Source organism: Chiloscyllium plagiosum, unplaced genomic scaffold, assembly GCF_037043375.1.
Source record: "Chiloscyllium plagiosum isolate Xiang-an unplaced genomic scaffold, Cpla_swu_hap1 HiC_scaffold_10, whole genome shotgun sequence".
Lineage (NCBI taxonomy): Eukaryota > Metazoa > Chordata > Chondrichthyes > Orectolobiformes > Hemiscylliidae > Chiloscyllium > Chiloscyllium plagiosum.
The window spans coordinates 62,950,471-62,970,873 of record NW_028270148.1 but is presented as its reverse complement, the minus strand read 5'-3'; the positions used below and the strand labels follow the sequence as shown (position 1 = coordinate 62,970,873).

General features: G+C 42.7%; 1 protein-coding gene and 1 long non-coding RNA gene across 3 annotated transcripts in view; one reads left to right on the top strand and one right to left on the bottom strand.

Annotated features, from left to right (window-relative positions):
- Positions 1–6,340: 6,340 nt before the first annotated feature.
- Positions 6,341–8,833, bottom strand: LOC148148968 (uncharacterized). Its single transcript, XR_015758297.1, has 2 exons — positions 8,620–8,833; positions 6,341–6,639 (listed from the first exon to the last, which is right to left on the bottom strand). It is a non-coding gene; the product is annotated as an uncharacterized LOC148148968 (long non-coding RNA).
- Positions 8,834–8,900: 67 nt separating this feature from the next.
- pnpt1 (polyribonucleotide nucleotidyltransferase 1) overlaps positions 8,901–20,403 on the top strand; it is a 75,760-nt gene continuing 64,257 nt past the window's right edge. The window contains exons 1-3 of one of the 2 annotated variants that reach the window (XM_087991398.1): positions 8,971–9,109; positions 16,535–16,595; positions 17,567–17,643. In XM_087991398.1, coding sequence (XP_087847524.1) covers positions 16,580–16,595; positions 17,567–17,643 — 93 coding nt within the window. In that variant the 5' untranslated portion in view covers positions 8,971–9,109; positions 16,535–16,579. Of the gene's footprint in view, positions 9,110–16,534; positions 16,596–17,566; positions 17,644–20,403 lie in introns of both variants that reach the window. The other variant, XM_043696024.2, reaches the window with a different exon arrangement.

Below are 20,403 nucleotides of genomic sequence, written 5' to 3'. Positions count from 1 at the left end.
CTGATGAAGTCTTTGTGTGTTTGGAAGGTGTTGTTGAAGGATCTTTGATAAATTTCTGAAGTGCATCTTGTAGAAAGTAGACATGCAGTAATGGATGCTTGTGGACATGGTACCAATCAAGCACCCAATTTGTCCTGGGCGGTATCAAGCCGCTTAAGTGTTGGTGGAGCTGTACCCATCCATGCAAGTGGGGAGTATTCCATCACACTCCTTGTCCCTGATGCCTTGTAGATGGTGAATAGACTTTGGGAAATCAAGAGGTGAGTTACTAGCTACAGTGTCCCTGACCCCTCACCTGCTGTTGTAGCTACTGTGTCTGACGGAAGTCCAGTTAAGTCAGGTCAATCGAAACCCCAGGATTTTGGTAGTGCAGGGTTCAGTGATATTCAATGGCTTTACCAAAGGGCAGTGATTAGGTGTCTCTTATCGGAGATGGTCATTCCTGTGGCATTTGTGTTCTGCAAATATTACTTACCATTTGTTAGCCAAAGTCTATCGTCCAGATCTTGTTGCATTTGAACATGGACTGCTTCAGAATCTGTGGAGTCCTAAATAGTGCTGAACATTGTGCAACCATCAGCGAACATTACCACATCTGATCTTATGACAGAGAAAGTTTTCAGGTGATCCATAGCTGTGAACTCCCATTGCTTATTAAACTGCCTATCAGTAGTTAACTGCTGGAATGCTTGCCTGCTGCTCTTTGAAATTCCTTTTCAGTTCTTAAATACTGGGAGCTCCCTTTACAGTAGTTACATGTCAGGAACTCTGCTTGTTATGCTTCTAACTGCCTTTACAGCATTTAAATTCTCAAAAATGTTCTCTTCTGTAGTGTAAAATGCATCCTCTTAAAAAAAAAAGCAGAAGCACTGTGGGATCTTCAGAAAACTGGAAGTACTGAGGATGATGAACCACAGCAGTTGCCAGTCTCAAGACTGCTGGATTGTGGAGGTTCAACCCAAGATAAGGTCTTGAACAGTCTTGACCTGGTGGATGTGGAAAGGATGTTTCCTCTTGTAGGTGAGCCTAAAATTAGGGCATACTATTTAGAATTTAGGATTTGCCCATTTAGGGTAGAGGTGATTTTTTTTTACTCTCAACGAGGTCTATGACCTTGGAACTCTCTGCCTTAGAAAGCAATGGATGGCCCTTCACAGAAGTGATATTAAACAAAATATACACAAAGCCCCCGAATAAGATGTTAGTGCAGATAACAAAAAGCTTATTGAAAGGGGTAGGTTTTAGATTTTAAGGAATCCCCTACAGGAGGAAAACATGATGTAGAGAATTGAAAGGTTTATGGAGGGAATTCCAGTATTTAGGACCTCAGCAACTGAAATGATGGAACAGTGGTGGACCAGTTAAAATCAGGAATGTTCAAGAATTAAAGCTGCGTTAGTATCTGGAATGTCTATTATACTGGAACAGACTAGAGAAATGGTAGGGTCAAGTCTCGGATGGATATGGAAACAAGGATGAGCATTTTCAAAGTAAGGTATTAGTTGAGATACAGGAAGAATGTGCAAACTCCACGCAGATAGTCACCCAAGGCTAGGATCAAACCTAGGTCCCTAGTGCTGTGAGGTAACAGTGCTAACTACTGAGCTGTCCTGCCGTCCATTTGGAACACCAAATTTTTGGAGAACACCAGAAGTGAATGTGTGGAAGTGAAAACAGAATACATTGCTGGTGATTCTTGGGCTACAATTAAAATAGAGGCATTTGCAGCCTCCCAGTGTAAAGGTGTTGGATGAGGTTGGTGTAATCAACTGTGTCAAAGGCTGGAGAAAAGTTGATAAAAGGTGAGGGAAACTTGCCTTAGTCATAGTCATAATGGATGTAATTTCCAACATTAGTAGTTTTTAATATATTTTCTTGGCAACCAATTGAGTCCAAAAGTATTTTAGAAATCTATTTGTACTCTGTTTTCTAACTCACGATCTGATAAATTGTGTCTTAATTGTGTTGTGTTCAACTTTTGAACTAATAAAATGTTATAACAGTGCCATCTTGTGGAATTTAAGAGTAACAGAAATGTGGGCTGGAGCGGGGTGGTGAACAGCAGAACTAGTTAGGAAAGAAAGATTTAATGAAACCTGCAACTTGACAAGTTCCTAGGGAACACATTGATATTTTCTTTTAAATGTACCAATGAAATGCTGTTTTTAACAGATTGGGATAGCATTGATATTTGACATTTTCCACATTGGTGTAGAACACATTGCTGAAAAAGATGATCAAAAGCAAAAAGTATAGAAAGCAGCCAATCTTCTTGCACGGTGCATTGCTACAAAAGCAGAAAGTAAATTTGGCAGATGGAAGTGAACATTCCCAGTGGTCATTGGATTTTCATGTGAGAAACATATTTAAAGTTAACAATGAGCAGTCAGAAGTTTTATATTAAATACTGTTTCCTTCCAAATCAATATTTAATCCTGTTTCTTATTACTTTTTCACTTCTCTGATATTCATTCTGTCATTCTATTAATTTTCATTTTTGTTTCATTACTTTTCAGATGACATGAGTTTGGGTTCCACAGAGTGACTAAGCTCTTGATCTCATTAAAGCCTTTGTCTAAACATGGACGAAAGAACTGACCTCCAGATGTAAAGTGAGGGTGACTGCCCTTGATATCAAGGCAGCACTTCACCGAGTATGGCTTCAAGGAGCCCTAGAAAAATTAATCAACAGGAATGGAAGGAGGGGGAAAAGAGGTTACTCTCCAATGGTTGGATTCAAACCTAACACAAAAGAGGTTGGTGTAGGATTGTGATTATTGGAGATCATTGCTTTCAGTCCCGGACATCATTGCAGAAGCTTTTCTAGACAGTGTCCTAGGCCCAGCCATCTTCAGTTGTTTCAACAATTACCTTTTTTCCATCGTAAGGTCAGAAACGGGGGTGTCTGCTGTTGACTGCACAATGTTTAGCACCATTCATTACTCTTCAGATACCAAAGCTGCCTGTGACCATATGCTGCAAAATTTAGGCAACATTCAGGGTTGGACTGATAAGTAACATGTATGAAAATGTGTTGCTGGAAAAGCACAGCAGGTCAGGCAGCATCCAAGGAACAGGAGAATCGACGTTTCGGGCATAAGCCCTTCTTCAGGAATGAGGAAAGTGTGCCCAGCAGGCTAAATAAAAGGTAGGGAGGAGGGACTTGGGGGAGGGGCGTTGGAAATGTGATAGGTGGAAGGAGGTCAAGGTGAGGGTGATAGGCCGGAGTGGGGGTGGGGGCGGAGAGGTCAGGAAGAAGATTGCAGGTTAGGAAGGCGGTGCTGATTTCGAGGGATTTGACTGAGACAAGGTGGGGGGGAGGGGAAATGAGGAAACTGGAGAAATCTGAGTTCATCCCTTGTGGTTGGAGGGTTCCTAGACCGAATCAACACGGACATTTACTATAAACTGACCGACTCCCACAGCTGCCCAGACTACACCTCCTCCCACCCTGCCCCTTGTAAAAACGCCATCCCATATTCCCAATTCCATCATCTCCGCCGCATCTGCTCCCAGGAGGACCAGTTCCAATTGGCCTCCTTCTTCAAAGACCGCAATTTCCCCCCAGACGTGATCGACGATGCCCTCCATTGCATCTCCTCCACTTCCCACTCCTCTGCCCTTGAACCCCACCCCTCGAATCGCCACCAGGACAGAACACCACTGGTCCTCACCTACCACCCCACCAACTTCCAGATACATCGTATCATCCGCTGTCATTTCCGCCACCTCCAAACGGACCCCACTACCAAGGGTATATTTCCCTCCCCTCCCCTATCAGCATTCTGAAAAGACCACTCCCTCCGTGACTCCCTCGTCAGGTCCACACCCCCCACCGACCAAACCTCCATTCCCGGCACCTTCCCCTGCAACCGCAAGAAATGCAAAACTTGCGCCCACACCTCCCCCCTTACTTCCCTCCAAGGCCCCAAGGGATCCTTCCATATCTGCCACAAATTCACCTGCACCTCCACACACATCATTTATTGCATCCGCTGCACCCGATGTGGCCTCCTCTATATTGGGGAGACAATCCGCCTACTTGCGGAACGTTTCAGAGAACATCTCTGGGACACCCGGACCGACCAACCCAACTACCCCGTGGCTCATCACTTCAACTCTCCCTCCCACTCCACCAAGGACATGCAGGTCCTTGGACTCCTCCACAGCCAGACCATAGCAACACGACGGCTGGAGGAAGAGGGCCTCATCTTCTGCCTAGGAACCCTCCAACCACAAGGGATGAACTCAGATTTCTCCAGTTTCCTCATTTCCCCTCCCCCCACCTTGTCTCAATCAAATCCCTCGAACTCAGCACCATCTTCCTAACCTGCAATCTTCTTCCTGACCTCTCCGCCCCCATCCCCACTCCAGCCTATCACCCTCACCTTAACCTCCTTCCACCTATCACATTTCCAGCACCCCTCCCCCAAGTCCCTCCTCCCTACATTTTATTTAGCCTGCTGGGCACACTTTCCTCATTCCTGAAGAAGGGCTCATGCCCGAAACGTCGATTCTCCTGCTCCTTGGATGCTGCCTGACCTGCTGTGCTTTTCCAGCAACACATTTTCAGCTCTGATCTCCAGCATCTGCAGTCCTCACTTTCTCCTCAAAGATAAGTAACATGTATGCCTTACAAGTCCCAGGCAATGACCATCGCCAACAAGAGAGAATCTAATCATCTCCCCTTGACATTCAATGGTATCATCATCAGTGAATCCGCTACTTACAACATCATGAGGGTTATCATTGAACAGAAACTAAAATGGACCAGCCATATAAATACTGTGGCTACAAGAGCAATTCAGAGGCTAGGAATCCTGCAGTGAGTGACTCCCCTCCCAAGTTTTCAATGCCTGTCACTGTCTATGAGGTACAAGTCAGTGTGAAGGAACACTCGTCACAAAACACTGAATAAGCTTGACATCATTGAGGACAGAGCAGCCTGCTTGATTAGTAGACAAAAGTGAGGACTGCAGATGCTGGAAATCAGAGTCTAGATTAGAGTGGTGCTGGAAAAGCATAGCAGTTCAGTCAACATCTGAGGAGCAGGAAAATCAACGTTTCGGGCAAAAGCCCTTCATCAGGAAATGCCCGAAACGTAGATTTTCCTGCACCTCGGATGCTGCCTAACCTGCTGTGCTTTTCCAGCACCACTCTAAACTAGTGCTTGATTAGTATCCCATCTATCACTCCCTCCACAGCTGGCAGACATTTGTAACATTTACAAGGCTCTTCAATAGCACCTTCCAAACCTGTGACTTTGACCACCTAGAAAAGCAGAAGCAGCAAAAGCACGGAAGCACACCCACCTAGTAGTTTCCATCCAACCGACACACCATTCTGATTTGGAACTATCCATAGAATCCCTACAGTGTGGAAACAGGCCCTTCGGCCCAACAAGTCCACACCGACCCTCCAAAGAGTAACCCATCCAAACCAATTACCCTACTCTATTACCCTACATTTACCCCTGACTAATGCACCCAACCTGCACATCCCTGAACACTATGTACAATTTAAGTATGGCCAATTCACCTAACCTGCACATCTTTGGACTGTGGAAGGAAACCGGAGCACCTGGGGGAAACCATGCAGACATGGGGACAAAGTGCAAACTCCACACAGTCGCCAGGTCCTTGGCGTTGTGAGGCAGCAGTGCTAACCACTGTGCCGCCCCTATAGTGAAACTATATTTTCACTCTGTCACTACTGCTAGACCAAAATCCTTCAACCCCCTTCCTAACAGCACTGTGAGTTACCTGCTCTGTAGGAGTTCAAGAAAGTAGCTCACCACAACCTCCACAAGGACAATTAGAGATGAGCAATAAATGCTGCCTAGCCAGTGACATTCACAATCAGTGAAGCACGATAAAAGAAAATGTCTTTTGACTCATCTCCAGTTCAATTTTGTCTTTTTGTCCGCCTTAGTTAATTTTTTTTACGTTAATTCCCCAATCCTTCCTTGAAAGTAATCTTGAAAATTCTTTTACATGCACTATTGCATACATGCATGAAAAAGTCCTTCTGTATCTCACTTTCACAGCCTCACAATCTTTCAAAGCTTTTAATAGTCAGTAATTTCTGAAGCATAGTTACTTTTTAATGGAGAGCAACATTGGCATCTAGAACTCTGGTATCCACCCAACAATGAAGAAAATTGCCCAGGTTTGTCCAGTACACAAAAAAAATGGATAAATCCAACCTGGCTATTTAAGATCCTATCAGACCTGATCATTAGTAAAGTTATGTAAGGGGTCATCAACAGTGCTATTAAGCAGCGCTTACCAAATAATAACTTGCTCACTAGTGCTTAGATTGAGTTCTGCTAGACCACTGATCTTATTACAGCCTTTATTCAATTCTGGACAGAAGAGCTGAGTTCCAGAGGTGAGGTAAGATTCACTACCCTTGACATCATGGCTACATTTGATCAAATGTTGCATCAAGGAGCCCTAGTAAAAAGCCAATGCGAATCAGGGACAAACTCTACTGGTTGGGGGATTCCTATCTGTCACAAGGGAAGATTATTCTAATTGTTGGAGGTCAATCATCTCAGCTCCTGGACATGTCTGTAGGCATTCCTCAGGGTAATGTCCTTCTCCCAACCATCTTCAGCTGCTTCATCAATGACTTTCCCTGCATCATAAAGTGAGATATGGGATGTTAACTAATGGATGTACAATGTTCAGCACCACTTACAACTTAATGGATATTGAAGTATTCTAAGCCCAATACAGCTGGACTTGGACAATATCCAGGGCTGAAAAGTGACAAATACCATTGACACCACACAAATACCAGTCAATGACCATCTCAAAGAAGACAGAATCTCACCATCATCCATTTGCTTTCAATGGCATTACCAACACTGAATTCCCTACTATCAACACCCTATAATACAAGGCTATAAGAGCCAGAGGTTAAAACTCCCATATTGAGTAACTCACCTCCTCGCTCTCTAAAGCCTTTTCACCATCTACAAGACATAAGTCAAGAGTTTGATGAAATACTCCCCAATTTACTTGATTACTGCAGCTCCACAACACTCCAGAAAATTGACAGGCTGCATCCAGGAGGAAGCAGCCTGTTTGATTGATACTACATCCACAAAGATTCACTCCCTCCACCATCAATGCTCAGTATCAGCAATGTGTACCACAAGGTGCATTGTACTCACCAAGGTTCCTTAGACAATTGCTGAAAACGTGTTGCTGGAAAAGCACAGCAGGTCAGGCAGCATCCAAGGAGCAGGAGAATCGACGTTTCAGGCATGAGCCCTTCTTCAGGAATCCCGAAACGACCTGCTGCGCTTTTCCAGCAACATGTTTTCAGCTCTGCTCTCCAGCATCTGCAGTCCTCACTTTCTCCTTAGACACCTTCCAAATACATGACCACCACCATTTAGATGGACAAGGGTCGATGATTCATGGGAACAATGCTACCAGTCTTTATGGATTCTGCTCTTAAAAGACAAATCTAGATATGTCCAAGTACATGTGGACTTTGATGGGATGGAAGCAATAATAAAAGGTTGGACCCTTATGTAAAAATTCCTACAAAATAACACCTCACACCTTTCAAACTTTAATTTACAGCTGACCTTTGTTTTTGATTTCCATCTGTATCCATAGATCTCACTTTGCGGGAAAGAAGTGGCAACAGTTCAATCGCATTGTTTCCAATAAACGTTAATGCTAATAGTTTTGCAAATGATGTAGCATGTTCTGTAGCAGATGCTTGAAATGCCTTGTTTGACAATTTGAAGATGACATAATTATTAAGTCACTTGTACAATGGACAGACTATTTAGATGAGAGGCTATTATTGTGAGAAAGTGAACAGCTTTTCAATTAGCCAAGTCACTATCAATGGCCTGAAGCACAAGTTGGAGAGTGAGCTCACAATTTTTCAGATGGGGGAGTCCAGAACTGGGGGGCATAGGTTTAGGGTGAGAGGGGAAATATTTAAAAGGGACCTAAAAGGGAAATATTTAATAGGGTAATCTTTCCACGCAGAAGGTGGTGTGTGAATGGAATGTGCAGCCAGAGGAAATGGTGAAGGCTGGTACAATTACAGCATTTAAAAGGCATCTGGATGGGTATATGAATGGGAAAGGTTTAGTGGGATATGGGCCAAGTGCTGGCAAATGATTAATTAAGGATACCTGGGTGGCAAGGACGAGTTGGACTGAAGGGTCTGTTTCTGTGCTGTACATCTCTATGATTCTAAGAGTATGATTCACTTTTATCTTAAACTTTTATCATAGAAAATTTCATGCCTCAGAAGGCTCCATATTTTATAGAATTGAATCACAGAATCCCTACCGTATGGAAACAGACTATTTGGCTAAAAAGGTCCACACCAATTCTCTGAAGAGCTACCCTATCCCTGTAACCCTACATTTCCCACAGCCAATCCATCTAACCTGCACATCTTTGGACTGTGGGAGGAAACCTGAGCGCTGGAGAAAACCCACACAGACACGGGGAGAATGTGCGAACTCCACACGTTAATACTTTACTATTTTTAAACTACGTAACAACTGCCCTAATGACTGCTTACTTATAATTATTTTCTGATAATATTACTACTACGAGCTGAGATAGCTTAAAATACCTGTGAGATGACATTTACAGTGAAATTCCACAAAACGATCAGCAAATAAAATTTGGGTAACAAATATCAGGAGTAACACGTCTCTATCGCTCTAAATTGAAAACCGGAAGTTGAATTTTCCTATTTCATAGTATTTCATTCTCTGGAAAAATATACATAAGAAACAAACTAAAAACTGGGGAAATAGAAAATGAAAGACCGACGGAGAGTGGAGGTGTTGCTAAGGTTTCACTGGGAGTGAACGAACCAATCACAGAGGGGTTTATAGGGAGGTGTGTGTCATGGCGGCGCCCTGTGCCGTAGACATGAAGTTGCTGATGTTTCGCAGATTCTGCAGGTTTTTACCTGAGAGAGGGTCCACGCATGGGACTCCGTTTTTATGGAAGTTGTGCTCGGGACCGGGGCGGCAGCCGGTGAGACGAGCTCATCAACAACTATGGGCCAGCAACACCGTCCTGGGACGAGTTTCGGTGGATCAGGGCAGCAGTAGGTGAGCTTGTCACATGTGTCCCCGATGAAAGGACGGGGCTAGAGTGGTTCCACAGAGTGGTCAGCGCTAAGGCCCGGGGACGATCCTATCCAGGGCAGCGGCCGTTTGCTTTATTAGTGACCTTGAGAAGTTCTAATACAGAAATGGGTAGATACTGCTGGGCTAGTATAAAACAAAAGAAGGAACTGCAAATGCTGGAAATCCGAAATTGCGTGGGACAGCTCAGGAGTTTTTATTTTGAGTTCTGGGATGGAAGGTAAGCTGGGTCAAACATCAGGTTGTTTATGGAGTCATGAACATACCATGCGTACTGAGTTTTGGAACTCGCGCATCGTCTGGCGTCACTGTTGTACACCCATGAGGGAGAGGACTATGTGGATAACATGAATTGAAGTTGGCGTCTCCACAGGTTAGAAGCATGCAGACATGAAGGAATGGGTGACCATCAGGCACTATAGGAGAATGTAGGGATCTCTTGAGTCAATTCTGCTTGTTAATCAGCATTTCATTTTGGATCTGGTGAGGGCAGTGGTTCTTCAGGAAAATGCAGCCAGAACTAAATCCATTGCACCTTGGGCATTTTGGCTTTTTTTTTTTTGGGAGGGGTTGAGTGTTGGTGACAGATGGAAGGGCAGTAGGAAAAGAGAATGGCATTCCTTTCTGCTGCATTAAAGGATAGTGTGTTGTCTTGCTAAATCCAGGATGAAGGATATCCTGGAGCAGCTGCAGGACATCCTTCTGGGGAAGGGAATCAGTCAGCTGTTGTGTTCCACATTGGTGCCAGTAACATCAGAAAGAAGACAGTTGAGTTCCTGGGAGCAGGTTTGAGAGTTTGAAAATTAAGAAGCAGGCCCTCTAGCAGAAATTCAGGATAGCTCCAAGTGTCATGTGTGAGTTAATATAAGAACAGGAGGATTGATTGATTTAACATGTGGCTGAAAAACTAGTGTAAGGAGGAAAGAATCAGATTTCTGAGGCTTGGGGGCCAGTTCTGGAGCAAGTTGTATGGGTTTCATCTAAGCAAAAATGAGACTAATACCCTCATGGGGAAATTTGCTAATGCTGTTAGGATGGATTTGAACAGGCTTGTGAGGAGGTGGAGACCTGAAGAGAAACCCAAATTCAAAGGAAATAAACTTAGTAATAGAAAGTCGTAAAAGTGCTAGGGAAACTAGAAGGCAGGTAAAACAAAGCCAAGCACTGACTAAGCTTTGAGTGCTGCATGATGTCAAAAAGACCAAGTTAAGGGCCATCTAATGCATGCGGTGTTTGCAATATGGTAGATGATTAAAAGACATGATTAGATTTAAATGTTATGATCTAACTACCATTGTAGAATCATGGCTGCCTGGTGATGACGATTGGGAATCAGAGTCCAGTTATGACGAGCAAAAAGAAGAAGGAGGATTTGTGCTGATGATAACTGGTTGGCATCAGTACGTTAGTAAGGAAGGATCTCAGATCAGAAGAACAATGGAACCCATTCGAGTGGAGCTCAGAAACAGCAAGGAGCAGCAGATATTGATTAGAGTAATTTATATAGGCCACCAAAAACAAATGGTAGTCTAGGGTATGTAATCAATAATAGGGCGAGAAACATGAAGTACATGCAACCCAGTTATCATGGATGAATTCAATCTGCATACAGATTGGGTAAACCAATTGAGCATAAGCGTTGAGGATGGCATCTGAACTGTTAGAGATCGATTTTCTAGAGAAGTATGGTGAGGAGCCTGTTTGAGGACTGGCTATTTTAAATTTTGTGTTGTGTAATGCAAAAGAACCTGTAGGGATGAGTGGCCACAATATGATAGAATTTTACATTGTGGTTGAAAGTGAGGTAGCACTGAAGCAAAGGCCTTAAATTTGGAATAAGGGCTAGCAGGGAGGTTGATGAAGTTTATCCTTTTTATTGTGTACAACTTTATATAAATGTGCAATTACATTTTAATTTTTATATTCTGTACATAGAGCACAAGAAAAGAAATAAGAATGGAAGCACCAATTTGGCCCTTAATTTGTTCCACCATTAAACATTTTTTGTATGTCCCCTCCAATTTCCTGAATATCTTTGAATTCCCTCAGTGCCCAAAAATCTACCACTCTTATCTTGAATATATCAATGGCTGAGCAGTCACTTCTCTGAAATTGAAAATTACAAAGAATGTGGACAATTAAACAACAAACAGGAGAAGGAAGCTCCATAAATATTCTCATCTTCATTGATGAGGGAGCCCAGCATTTCTGTGCAAGAGGCTGAGATCCTCAGCATTAGATCTTCAGATAATTCAGTTCATTCCATATGATATCAAGAATGGCTGAATGTATTGGGTGCAAGCTATGGACCATGACAGCATTCCAATTGTAGTCCTTGAGTTGTGCTCCAAAACCAGGTCATAGAGTCAGAGTCCTACAGCCTGGAAAAAGCCCTTTTTGGCCCTAATTGATCCATGCTGACCAAAATATCCATCCATGCTAGCCCTATTTCCTTACACTTGGCCCATATCGCTCTAAACCTTTCCTATCCATGTATTTGTCCAAATGCCTTTTAAATGTTGTTAATGTACCCACTTCAACCACTTCTGCTAGCAGCTCATTCCATACACGTACCACCCTCTATGTTTAAAAAAGAATGTTGCCCCTGAGGTTCCTTTTTATTCTTTCCCCACTAAGTTTAAACTGATGCCCTCCAGTCCACTCTTCCCCAACCCTGGGAAAAAGACTGAGTGCATTCACCCTATCCATGCCTCTCATGATCTTGTATGTCTCTATAAGGTCCCCTCTCAGCCTACTACGCTCTAAAGAAAATAGTTCTAGCTTGACAAACCTCTCCCTATAACTCAGATCATTGAATCCAGACAACATCATTGTAAATTTCTTCTGCAGTCTTTTCAGTTTAATAACATTCTTCTTCTAGCAAAGTGACCAAAGCTGAACACAATACTCGAAGTGTGACCTCACCAACATCCTGTATAACTGCAAGATAACTTCCCACCTTCTATACTCAGTGCCCTGGCTAATGAGTGCCTGTGTGCCAAATTCTACCTTCACTGCCCTGTCTACCTGTGACTCCACTTTCAGAGAACTGTGAACCAGAATTTCAAGATCCCTCTGTTCTACTACACTCCTAAGGCCCTACCATTCGCCATGAACTCCTACTTTGATCTGACTTTCCAAAATCTATATTGAACTCTATTTGCTATTTCTCAGCTACTTCCCCAGCTGATCAAGGTCTGCTGTAATTTCTGATAATCTTCCTCACTATCCACAATACCTGCTATTTTAGTGTCATTATCAAACATACTAATCATGCCTTGTACATTCTCATCCAAATCGTTGATATAGATAACAGAGTAGTAGGCCCAGCACTGACCCCTAAGGCACTCCAGCAATCAGAGGCCTCCAATCGATAAGTACCTTCCACTATTACCCTCTGCTTTCTACCACCAAGCCAATTTTGTGTCCAGTTTCATGGATTGGATGCCCTGGATTCCATGTGATCTAATCTTCCAGAGCAGCCTACCATGCGGAACCTTATCAAAGGCCTTACTAAAATCCATATAGACTACATCTACCACCCTGCCCGCATCAACCCTCCCAGTCACTTAATCAAAGAACTCTAACAAATTCATGAGGTATGATCTCCTACTCACAAAGCCATGCTTACTTCTAATCAAACGCTGTTATTCCAAATATATGTATATCTTATCCCTCAGTCTTCTCGAGTACCTTAGTCATCACCGATGTTAAACTTACTGGTTTATAGTTCCCAGGCTTTCTTTGCAGCCCTTCTTGAATAAGGGCATAACATTCATTACCCTCCAGTCTTCCAGGACCTCACCCGTGGCTAGCAATGATGGAAAACTATTAGCCAATTAGCAATTTCTTCTCTAGCCTTTTGCGGTGTTCTTGGATATATCTTGTCAGGACCAGGCGATTTATCCACTTTCATACATTCTAATACATCCAGCTCCTCCTCCTCCTGTAATATGGACTGTCCTCAACAATCGCCACTAACTTCCCCAAGTTCCCAAGTCTTCATGTCCTTTCTTTCTCCATGGTAAACACAAAGGAGAAATATTCATTGAGAACGTCACCCATCTCCTGCAATTCTACGAATACATATCCACTTGAGGGGCCCTATTCTCTCTCTCATTGTTCTTTTTCCTTTAATATACCTAAGGTACCTAAACCAAGTGTGCCCTCACCACTTTTTTCCTGCTCAATAACAACACTGGCACCTACCTTGCAATGGGGAAAATTGTCCAGGTATGTTTTAACCACAAAAAGGCAAAACCAATTTAAAAAATTGTTGTCCCATCAGCAAAATGATACCTTCTATCATTGATAATTCTTAGCAAGTGGCACTTGCTTGTACCAAACACATTGTGACTTTGTCAGGAATGAACAGAGGTGAAGTTGAGGTATTGGATAGAGTGCACAACCTCCAATCAACCCACCTATCCAATACATGAAGCACCACCTGCTTCACTTGTGGCAGAGTCTGTAGATTAAGCAATGATTTATCACCAAAGTTCAAAATACACAGCTAGTGGGTAAACTTGCCTTTCAATGCCACTCCAACAAACAGGCCGCACAAAAAAAAAGTTGAAAAGCAGTTTTTAGTTTTCAATGAATTTCATTGTGTGTAGCCCACATTGCTTCTGGAGTGAGTTGGGAGTAAAACTCCCTCCTCCAGATTGCTTCACCACATTTAGTTCTGTGCTAACTCAGCTTTGAGCTGCCACTTGCATTGTATGTGGTGTCAGAATGGACTCGTAATGATTCTACAGTGTGAATGTAACCTACGTTTAGGGAAAGTATTAAAGAGCAAAAGATTACTGGTCCTGATATGAAGAAGAAATGGAGATGAGGCCATATTTGACTTCACTCAGGGAAGATAATACTATCCTCAGAAGCTTTTTCACTTTCAGTAGTTCAGTTCATGACAAGGAGCAATTGCAAGTGGTCACACTATTCATCTAGTAATCCAGAGATCTGAATTAATAATCAGGAGACAGGAATTCCTTTCCCACAATAAACTGGATTGTTGATAACATGATCAATGCATCTGTCTTTTTAATTAAAGGTACTACCTTCAGCTAATCTGGCGTTCGTGATTTCAAACTAATATCAATGTAGTTGAATCTCAACAGCCCTTAGAAATCAACTAGGAGAAAGTCAGGACTACAGATGCTGGAAATCAGAGTCAAAATGTGTGGTGCTGGAAAAGCACAGCCGGTCAGGCAGCGTCCGAGGAGCTGGAGAGTTGCTGTTTCGAGCATGAGCTCTTCATCAGGAATGGGCTGATGGCCCAAGGGGACTGAGAGATAAATAAGGGTGGCTGGTATGTGGGGCTCAGAGGAAGATAGCTGGTAGGTAGATGAAGGTGGAGGGTGAGGGTGAAAGTTTGGAGAGGAGGGTGGAGCAGATAGGTGGGAAAGAAGATGGACAAATAGGACAGTTCAAGAGGGCAGTGCCGAGTTGGATATGGAATAAAGGTGCAAGGAGAGATATTGAAGAAACTAGTGAAATCAACATTGATCCTGTGTGGTTGGAGGGTCCCAAGGTGAAAGATGAGGCGTTCTTCCTCCAGGTGTTAGGTGGCTAGGGTATGGTGGTGGAGGAGGCCCAGGACTTGCATGTCCTTGGCGGAGTGGGAGGGGAGTTAAAGTGTTCGGCCTCAGGGCTGTGGGGTTGTTTCGTGTATGTGTGTCCCAAAGATGTTCTCCGAAACATTCCCCAAGTTGGTATCCTGTCTCCCCAGTGTAGAGGAAACCACATCAAGAGCAATGCTCACCGTAGATGCTCATTTATAGAGATGTATAAGATCAATAAAGTGGGGATACTCAGTGATAATTGCAGTGTTCAATGCTATACACAGCTCCTCAGGCAAAGTAGTCTGAGTTCATAGTCTGTAAGCCCTGGCCAAAGTACAGCCTCAGGTTAATAAATTTCAAGTAAATTTTTCTCACAAGTTTCCAAAGAAGAAAACCTATCCGCCTTGACATTCAACGCCATTACCTTACTCTAGTATGGACCAGCCATATTAATGCCATAGCAGTAAAAGCTAGAAGTTTTGTGATGATTAACTCACCACCTAATTCCCCAAAACCTGTCAACAGTTTACAAGTGGGCGGCACGGTGGCACAGTGGTTAGCACTGCTGCCTCACAACGCCAGAGACCCGGGTTCAATTCCCGCCTCAGGCGACTGACTGTGTGGAGTTTGCACGTTCTCCCTGTGTCTGCGTGGGTTTCCTCCGGGTGCTCCGGTTTCCTCCCACCATCCAAAGATGTGCAGGGTCAGGTGAATTGGCCATACTAAATTGCCTGTAGTGTTAGGTAAGTGTAAATGTAGGGGTATGGGTGGGTTTCGCTTCGGCGGGTCGGTGTGGACTTGTTGGGCCGAAGGGCCTGTTTCCACACTGTAATCTAATCTAAAAAAAAGGCATAAATCTGAAGTGTAACTGAAAGCTCCTTACTCAATAGGATGAATGCAGCTCCAATAACATTCAAGCAGTTCAACTCCATTAAGGACAATGCAGCCCACTTGTCTTCTAACAGTCATTGTCCTAAATCTAGGAAGTAGTTGGAGTGCTGTAACAAGCAATGTTTTTATTTTGGAATGGGTGTGAGTATTTACATTCCTGTTCTAATTCTTATCCCATGACATAGATTGGAAATTGAGTCTACAAACTGGAAGGCCGACCAAGCCCAACATGAACCAATGTTCCTGCACTAAGTATATATAACAAGGTTGGCTTATTTGGCGCGATAACACCAGTTATATTCTTGAAGGTGTCGATTTCTGATTTTAGGCAATGAAGTGAGACATTTTAGTTGAAGAAACATTGTTTAATGGCCCAGGACAACGAGACAATTTTGCTGGACTTAACAGTGGGAAAATAAATTTGAGAATTGATTCAATGCCCAAATACTTGCTAAAATAGGAAATGGGTTTGTATTCGTGTTTCTCAAATTGAGTTTTCATTCTCAATTTGTGCTCAAGGGAGTGTTGAGGAAGAACGTGCATGATTCCCACCTACAGTTGGCAGTTGTGTTGTTTTCTGTCTTGAAAATGCAACGGTTTGTGGATAGTTCTGGAGACAAGACAGCAGGTCTCTTGCCCACCTTCTTGTCTGTAGCAAGGCCTTTTGTCTTTAAAAGAACCAAATGAAAATTGGTGGTAGGATTTTAGAAGCTAGCTTTTGCATTTTGATTTTATCAATTAATGGTGTATTTTAAAACTATCATTTAAGTTGATTGATAGATTTATTCCTATAATTGTTTTGTTTAATAAAGATGAGTGAGAAGTTCCCATGACAAATTATTATCCTAAACATTACGATATCCCAAATAAGATTGTAATATACTAAAGAGAAATATTGTTTTACTTACGATGTTTCATTTCTTTGTTTCGATAGAAAGCTTGAAATCTCCACAGGGAAGCTTGCCAGATTTGCAGATGGATGTGCTTTGGTGCAGGTAAACTATTTTTTTAGGATGTCTGTATAAAGTTTGACTGACTTGCCCCTAACCAGTAGGGAATTGAGGCATTGAAATTTCAGTATGATTTGGTGATCCTGTGGCACAGTAGGTATATCTTGTACTCTGAACTAGAAGCTCTATGTTCAAGTACCACTCCATACATTGGTGGTCTTGGAAAGTACATGTGAGCAACATGATCAAAGTTTCCCCATAAATCTGTGGCAGACTGTTAGTGCATGAAAATCTCTTTGATCAGCCATGTTTGATGTGGAACTCAGGTTATAAACTAGCTATTTGTCCCAGAAAGAAACAAGCTTTGTCCGGTTCATATATCTCTTGATGTGGGAAAACTCCAAAATCAAAGTAGATGTTACTTATTTAGGTACTATAAGAGAACGTCTTTTTAAAAAAATCATTAAATTATGGATGTAGAAACTAGATAAAAGTTGAATCCAATATATTGCATCAATCTTTGGGTGTCAAATGACCATGAGTATTCATAAACCCTACTTTCTACAATGCTAATGCCTCCTACACGGTGTAACAACGCATTCATTGGATATATGGCACAGCAACAAGTCATTCAGTACATATAGTTCATATCAATGTTTATACTTGACTCAAACTTCTTCCCTTTTCTTCTCTAAAAATATCTTTGTTACAGTTTACTCACTTTTTATATGCTTTGATATTCTCGTCAATCAAATGGAGCAAATTCACATTCTTATCACTCTTTTTGATATTGGATTTCTTTCTCTCTATTTTACCTTTTCAGCATCCAGCTATATTCTTCCCCGCAAGAGGAAACATTCTCTCTATATCCACTCTATCAAAACCTTTCACAATTTTAAAGACCTTTATTTAGAATTCTCTCAGCTGTCTTTTCTCAAGGTATTCAACCTGTCAACTCTTTCCTGATATGTTAAGCTATGCATTTATGGTACAATCTTTTTAAATCTTCTTTACAGTCTCTCCAGTACCTCGTGTCCGATTTATGACAACCAACAATGCACACAGCATATGTTCGAACCATAGTTTAATACAGGTTTGATTTAGCTTTCCTACTTTTCAATTCTGTCTATATAGAAATGATGCCGAATATTTGGTTTTCTTTTACCCTTGCTCATCTGTACCACAACCTTTAGTCAACATGAAGTCACAGAGATGTACAGCACGGAAACAGACCCTTCAGCCCAACTCGTCCATGCCGACCAGATATCCTGAACTAATCTGGTCCCATTTGCCAACACCTGACCCATATCCCCCTTAAACCCTTCCTATTCATGTACCCATCCAGATACAATTACAACATTTCAAAGGTATCAGCCTCCATCACTTCCTCTGACAGCTCATTCCATACACACACCATCCTTTGCATGAGTAGGTTGCCTCATGGGTCCCTTTTATATCTTTCCCCTCTCACCCCAAACCTATGCCCTCTAGTTCTGGACTTCCCCGCCCCAGGGAAAAGACTGTTTTCTATTTCCCCTGTTCATGTCCCTCATGATTTTGTAAACCTCTATAAGGTCACCCCTCAGCCTCCGACGTTCCAGGAAAAATAGCCCCAGCCTGTTCAGCCTCTCCCTATAGCTCAATCCTCCAATTCTGGCAACACCCTTGTAAATCTTTTCTGAGCCCTTTCAAGTTTCACAACATCCTTCCGATCGGAGGGAGACCAGAATCGCACACAACATTCCAGAAGTGCCCTAAGCAATGTCCTGTACAGCAGCAATATGACCTCCCAACTCCTGTACTCTCTCCCCTGACCAATAAAAGAAAGTATACCAAATGCCATGAGGCATCTTGCAAGGAACTATGAACCTCCACCCCAAGGTCTCTTTGTTCAGTAACACTTACCAGGACCTTACCATTAAGTGTATAAGTCCTGCCCTGATTTGCCTTTGCAAAGTTTATCTAAATTAAACTCCATTTGCCACTCCTCAGCCCATTGGCCCAACTGATCAAGATCCTGTTGCACTCCGAGGTAACCTTCTTCACTCTCTGATACATCTCCAGTTTTGGTGTCATCTGCAAACTTAGTAACTTTACCTCCTATGTTCACATTCAAATAATTTATATAAATGACAAAAAGTAGTAGACCCACCACCGATCCTTGTGGCACAACACTGGTCACAGGCCTCCAGTCTGAAAAGCAACCCTGCACCACCACCACCTTCTGTCTCTAAATGGTTGGTTCTCCCTGTATTCCATATAACTAACCTTGCTAACCAGCCTACTGTGAGGAACTTGGTTGAATGCCTTACTGAAGTCCATAAAGATCACTTCCACTGCTCTGCCCTCATCAATCCTCTTTGTTACTACTTCAAAAAACTCAATCAAGTTAGTGAGACATGATTTCCCACGGACAAAGTCATGTTGACTATATCCCTAATCAGTCCTTGCCTTTCCAAAACATGTAAATCATTGACCCTCAGGATTCCCTCCAGCAACTTGCCCACCACTGACGTCAGGCTCACCGTTCTATAGATCCCTGGCTTTCCCTTATCTCCTTTCTTAAACAGTGGCACCATGTTAGCTAACTTCCAGTCTTCCAGCACCTCGCCTGTGTCTATCAGTGATACATATATCTCAGCAAGGGGCGCAGGAATTACTTCCCTAGTTTCTGTCAGAGTTCTAGGGTACACTTGATCAGGTCCTGGGGAGTTATCTATCTTTATGCATTATAAGACTTCCAGCACTACAACCTCTGTAATATGGATATTTTTCAAGATGTCCCCATCTATTTCCCCACATTCTCTACCTTCCATGTCTATTTCCACAGTAAACACTGATGCAAAATACTCATTTAGTATCTTCCCCATCTCCTGCAGTTCCACACACAGGCTGTCTTTGTGATCTTTGAGGGGCCGTATTCTCTCCCTGGTTACCCTTTTGTCCTTAATGTATTTATAAAATCCCTTTGGATTCTCCTTAACCTTATTTGCCAACGCTATCTCATGTCCCATTTTTGCTGTCCTGTTTTCCCTCTTAAGTATATTCCTACTGCCTTTATACTCTAAGGATTCACTAGATCTCTGCTGTCTGTCCCTGTCATATGCTTCTTTCTTTTTCTTGACAAAAACGAACAACGAGCTTGACTATACAGTATTACAAAGTAATGTAATCTGCAATCCATACGCAATTTATATTCTAATATCCAATTTAACCTGTGATTAAATAGCAAATGTAATCTAGACAGATCCCACAGATTTCTTAGCAATTCCCCCTTTGACATTATTGAAATAGTGGTTCATAAATCTCACTAAACTTCAAAAGCAATCACAATTCTTCACTTTTGCAAATCTGGCCTTAAAACATCCCCTCTAACTACACCATAATGGACTACATGAGCTACTGCTCTCATTATAGATTAAATTAGATTCCCTACAGTGTGGAAACAGGCACGTCGGCCCAACTAGTCCACACTGACCCTCTGAAGAGTAACCCACCCAGACCCATTCCCCATGTTTACCCCTGACTAATGCACCTAACTCTATGGGCAATTTAGCATGACCAATTCTCCTAACCTGCTCATCTTTGGACTGTGGGAGAAAACCCACACAAACACTGGGAGAATGTGCAAACTCCACACAGACAGTCGCCCAAGGCTGGGCTTGAACCCGGGTCGCTGGCGCTGTGAGGCAGCAGTGCTAACCACTGATCCACCATGCTGCCCACTTATAGCCGATCAGGTTCCAAAACTGCACTCTAATAGTTGTTCACAAGCAGAATGTGAGCTATTCACTAAAAGCTAGATTCAATGACCCAGTGTTAAACCTGTGCACCATCCACCCCAGGTTCTAAT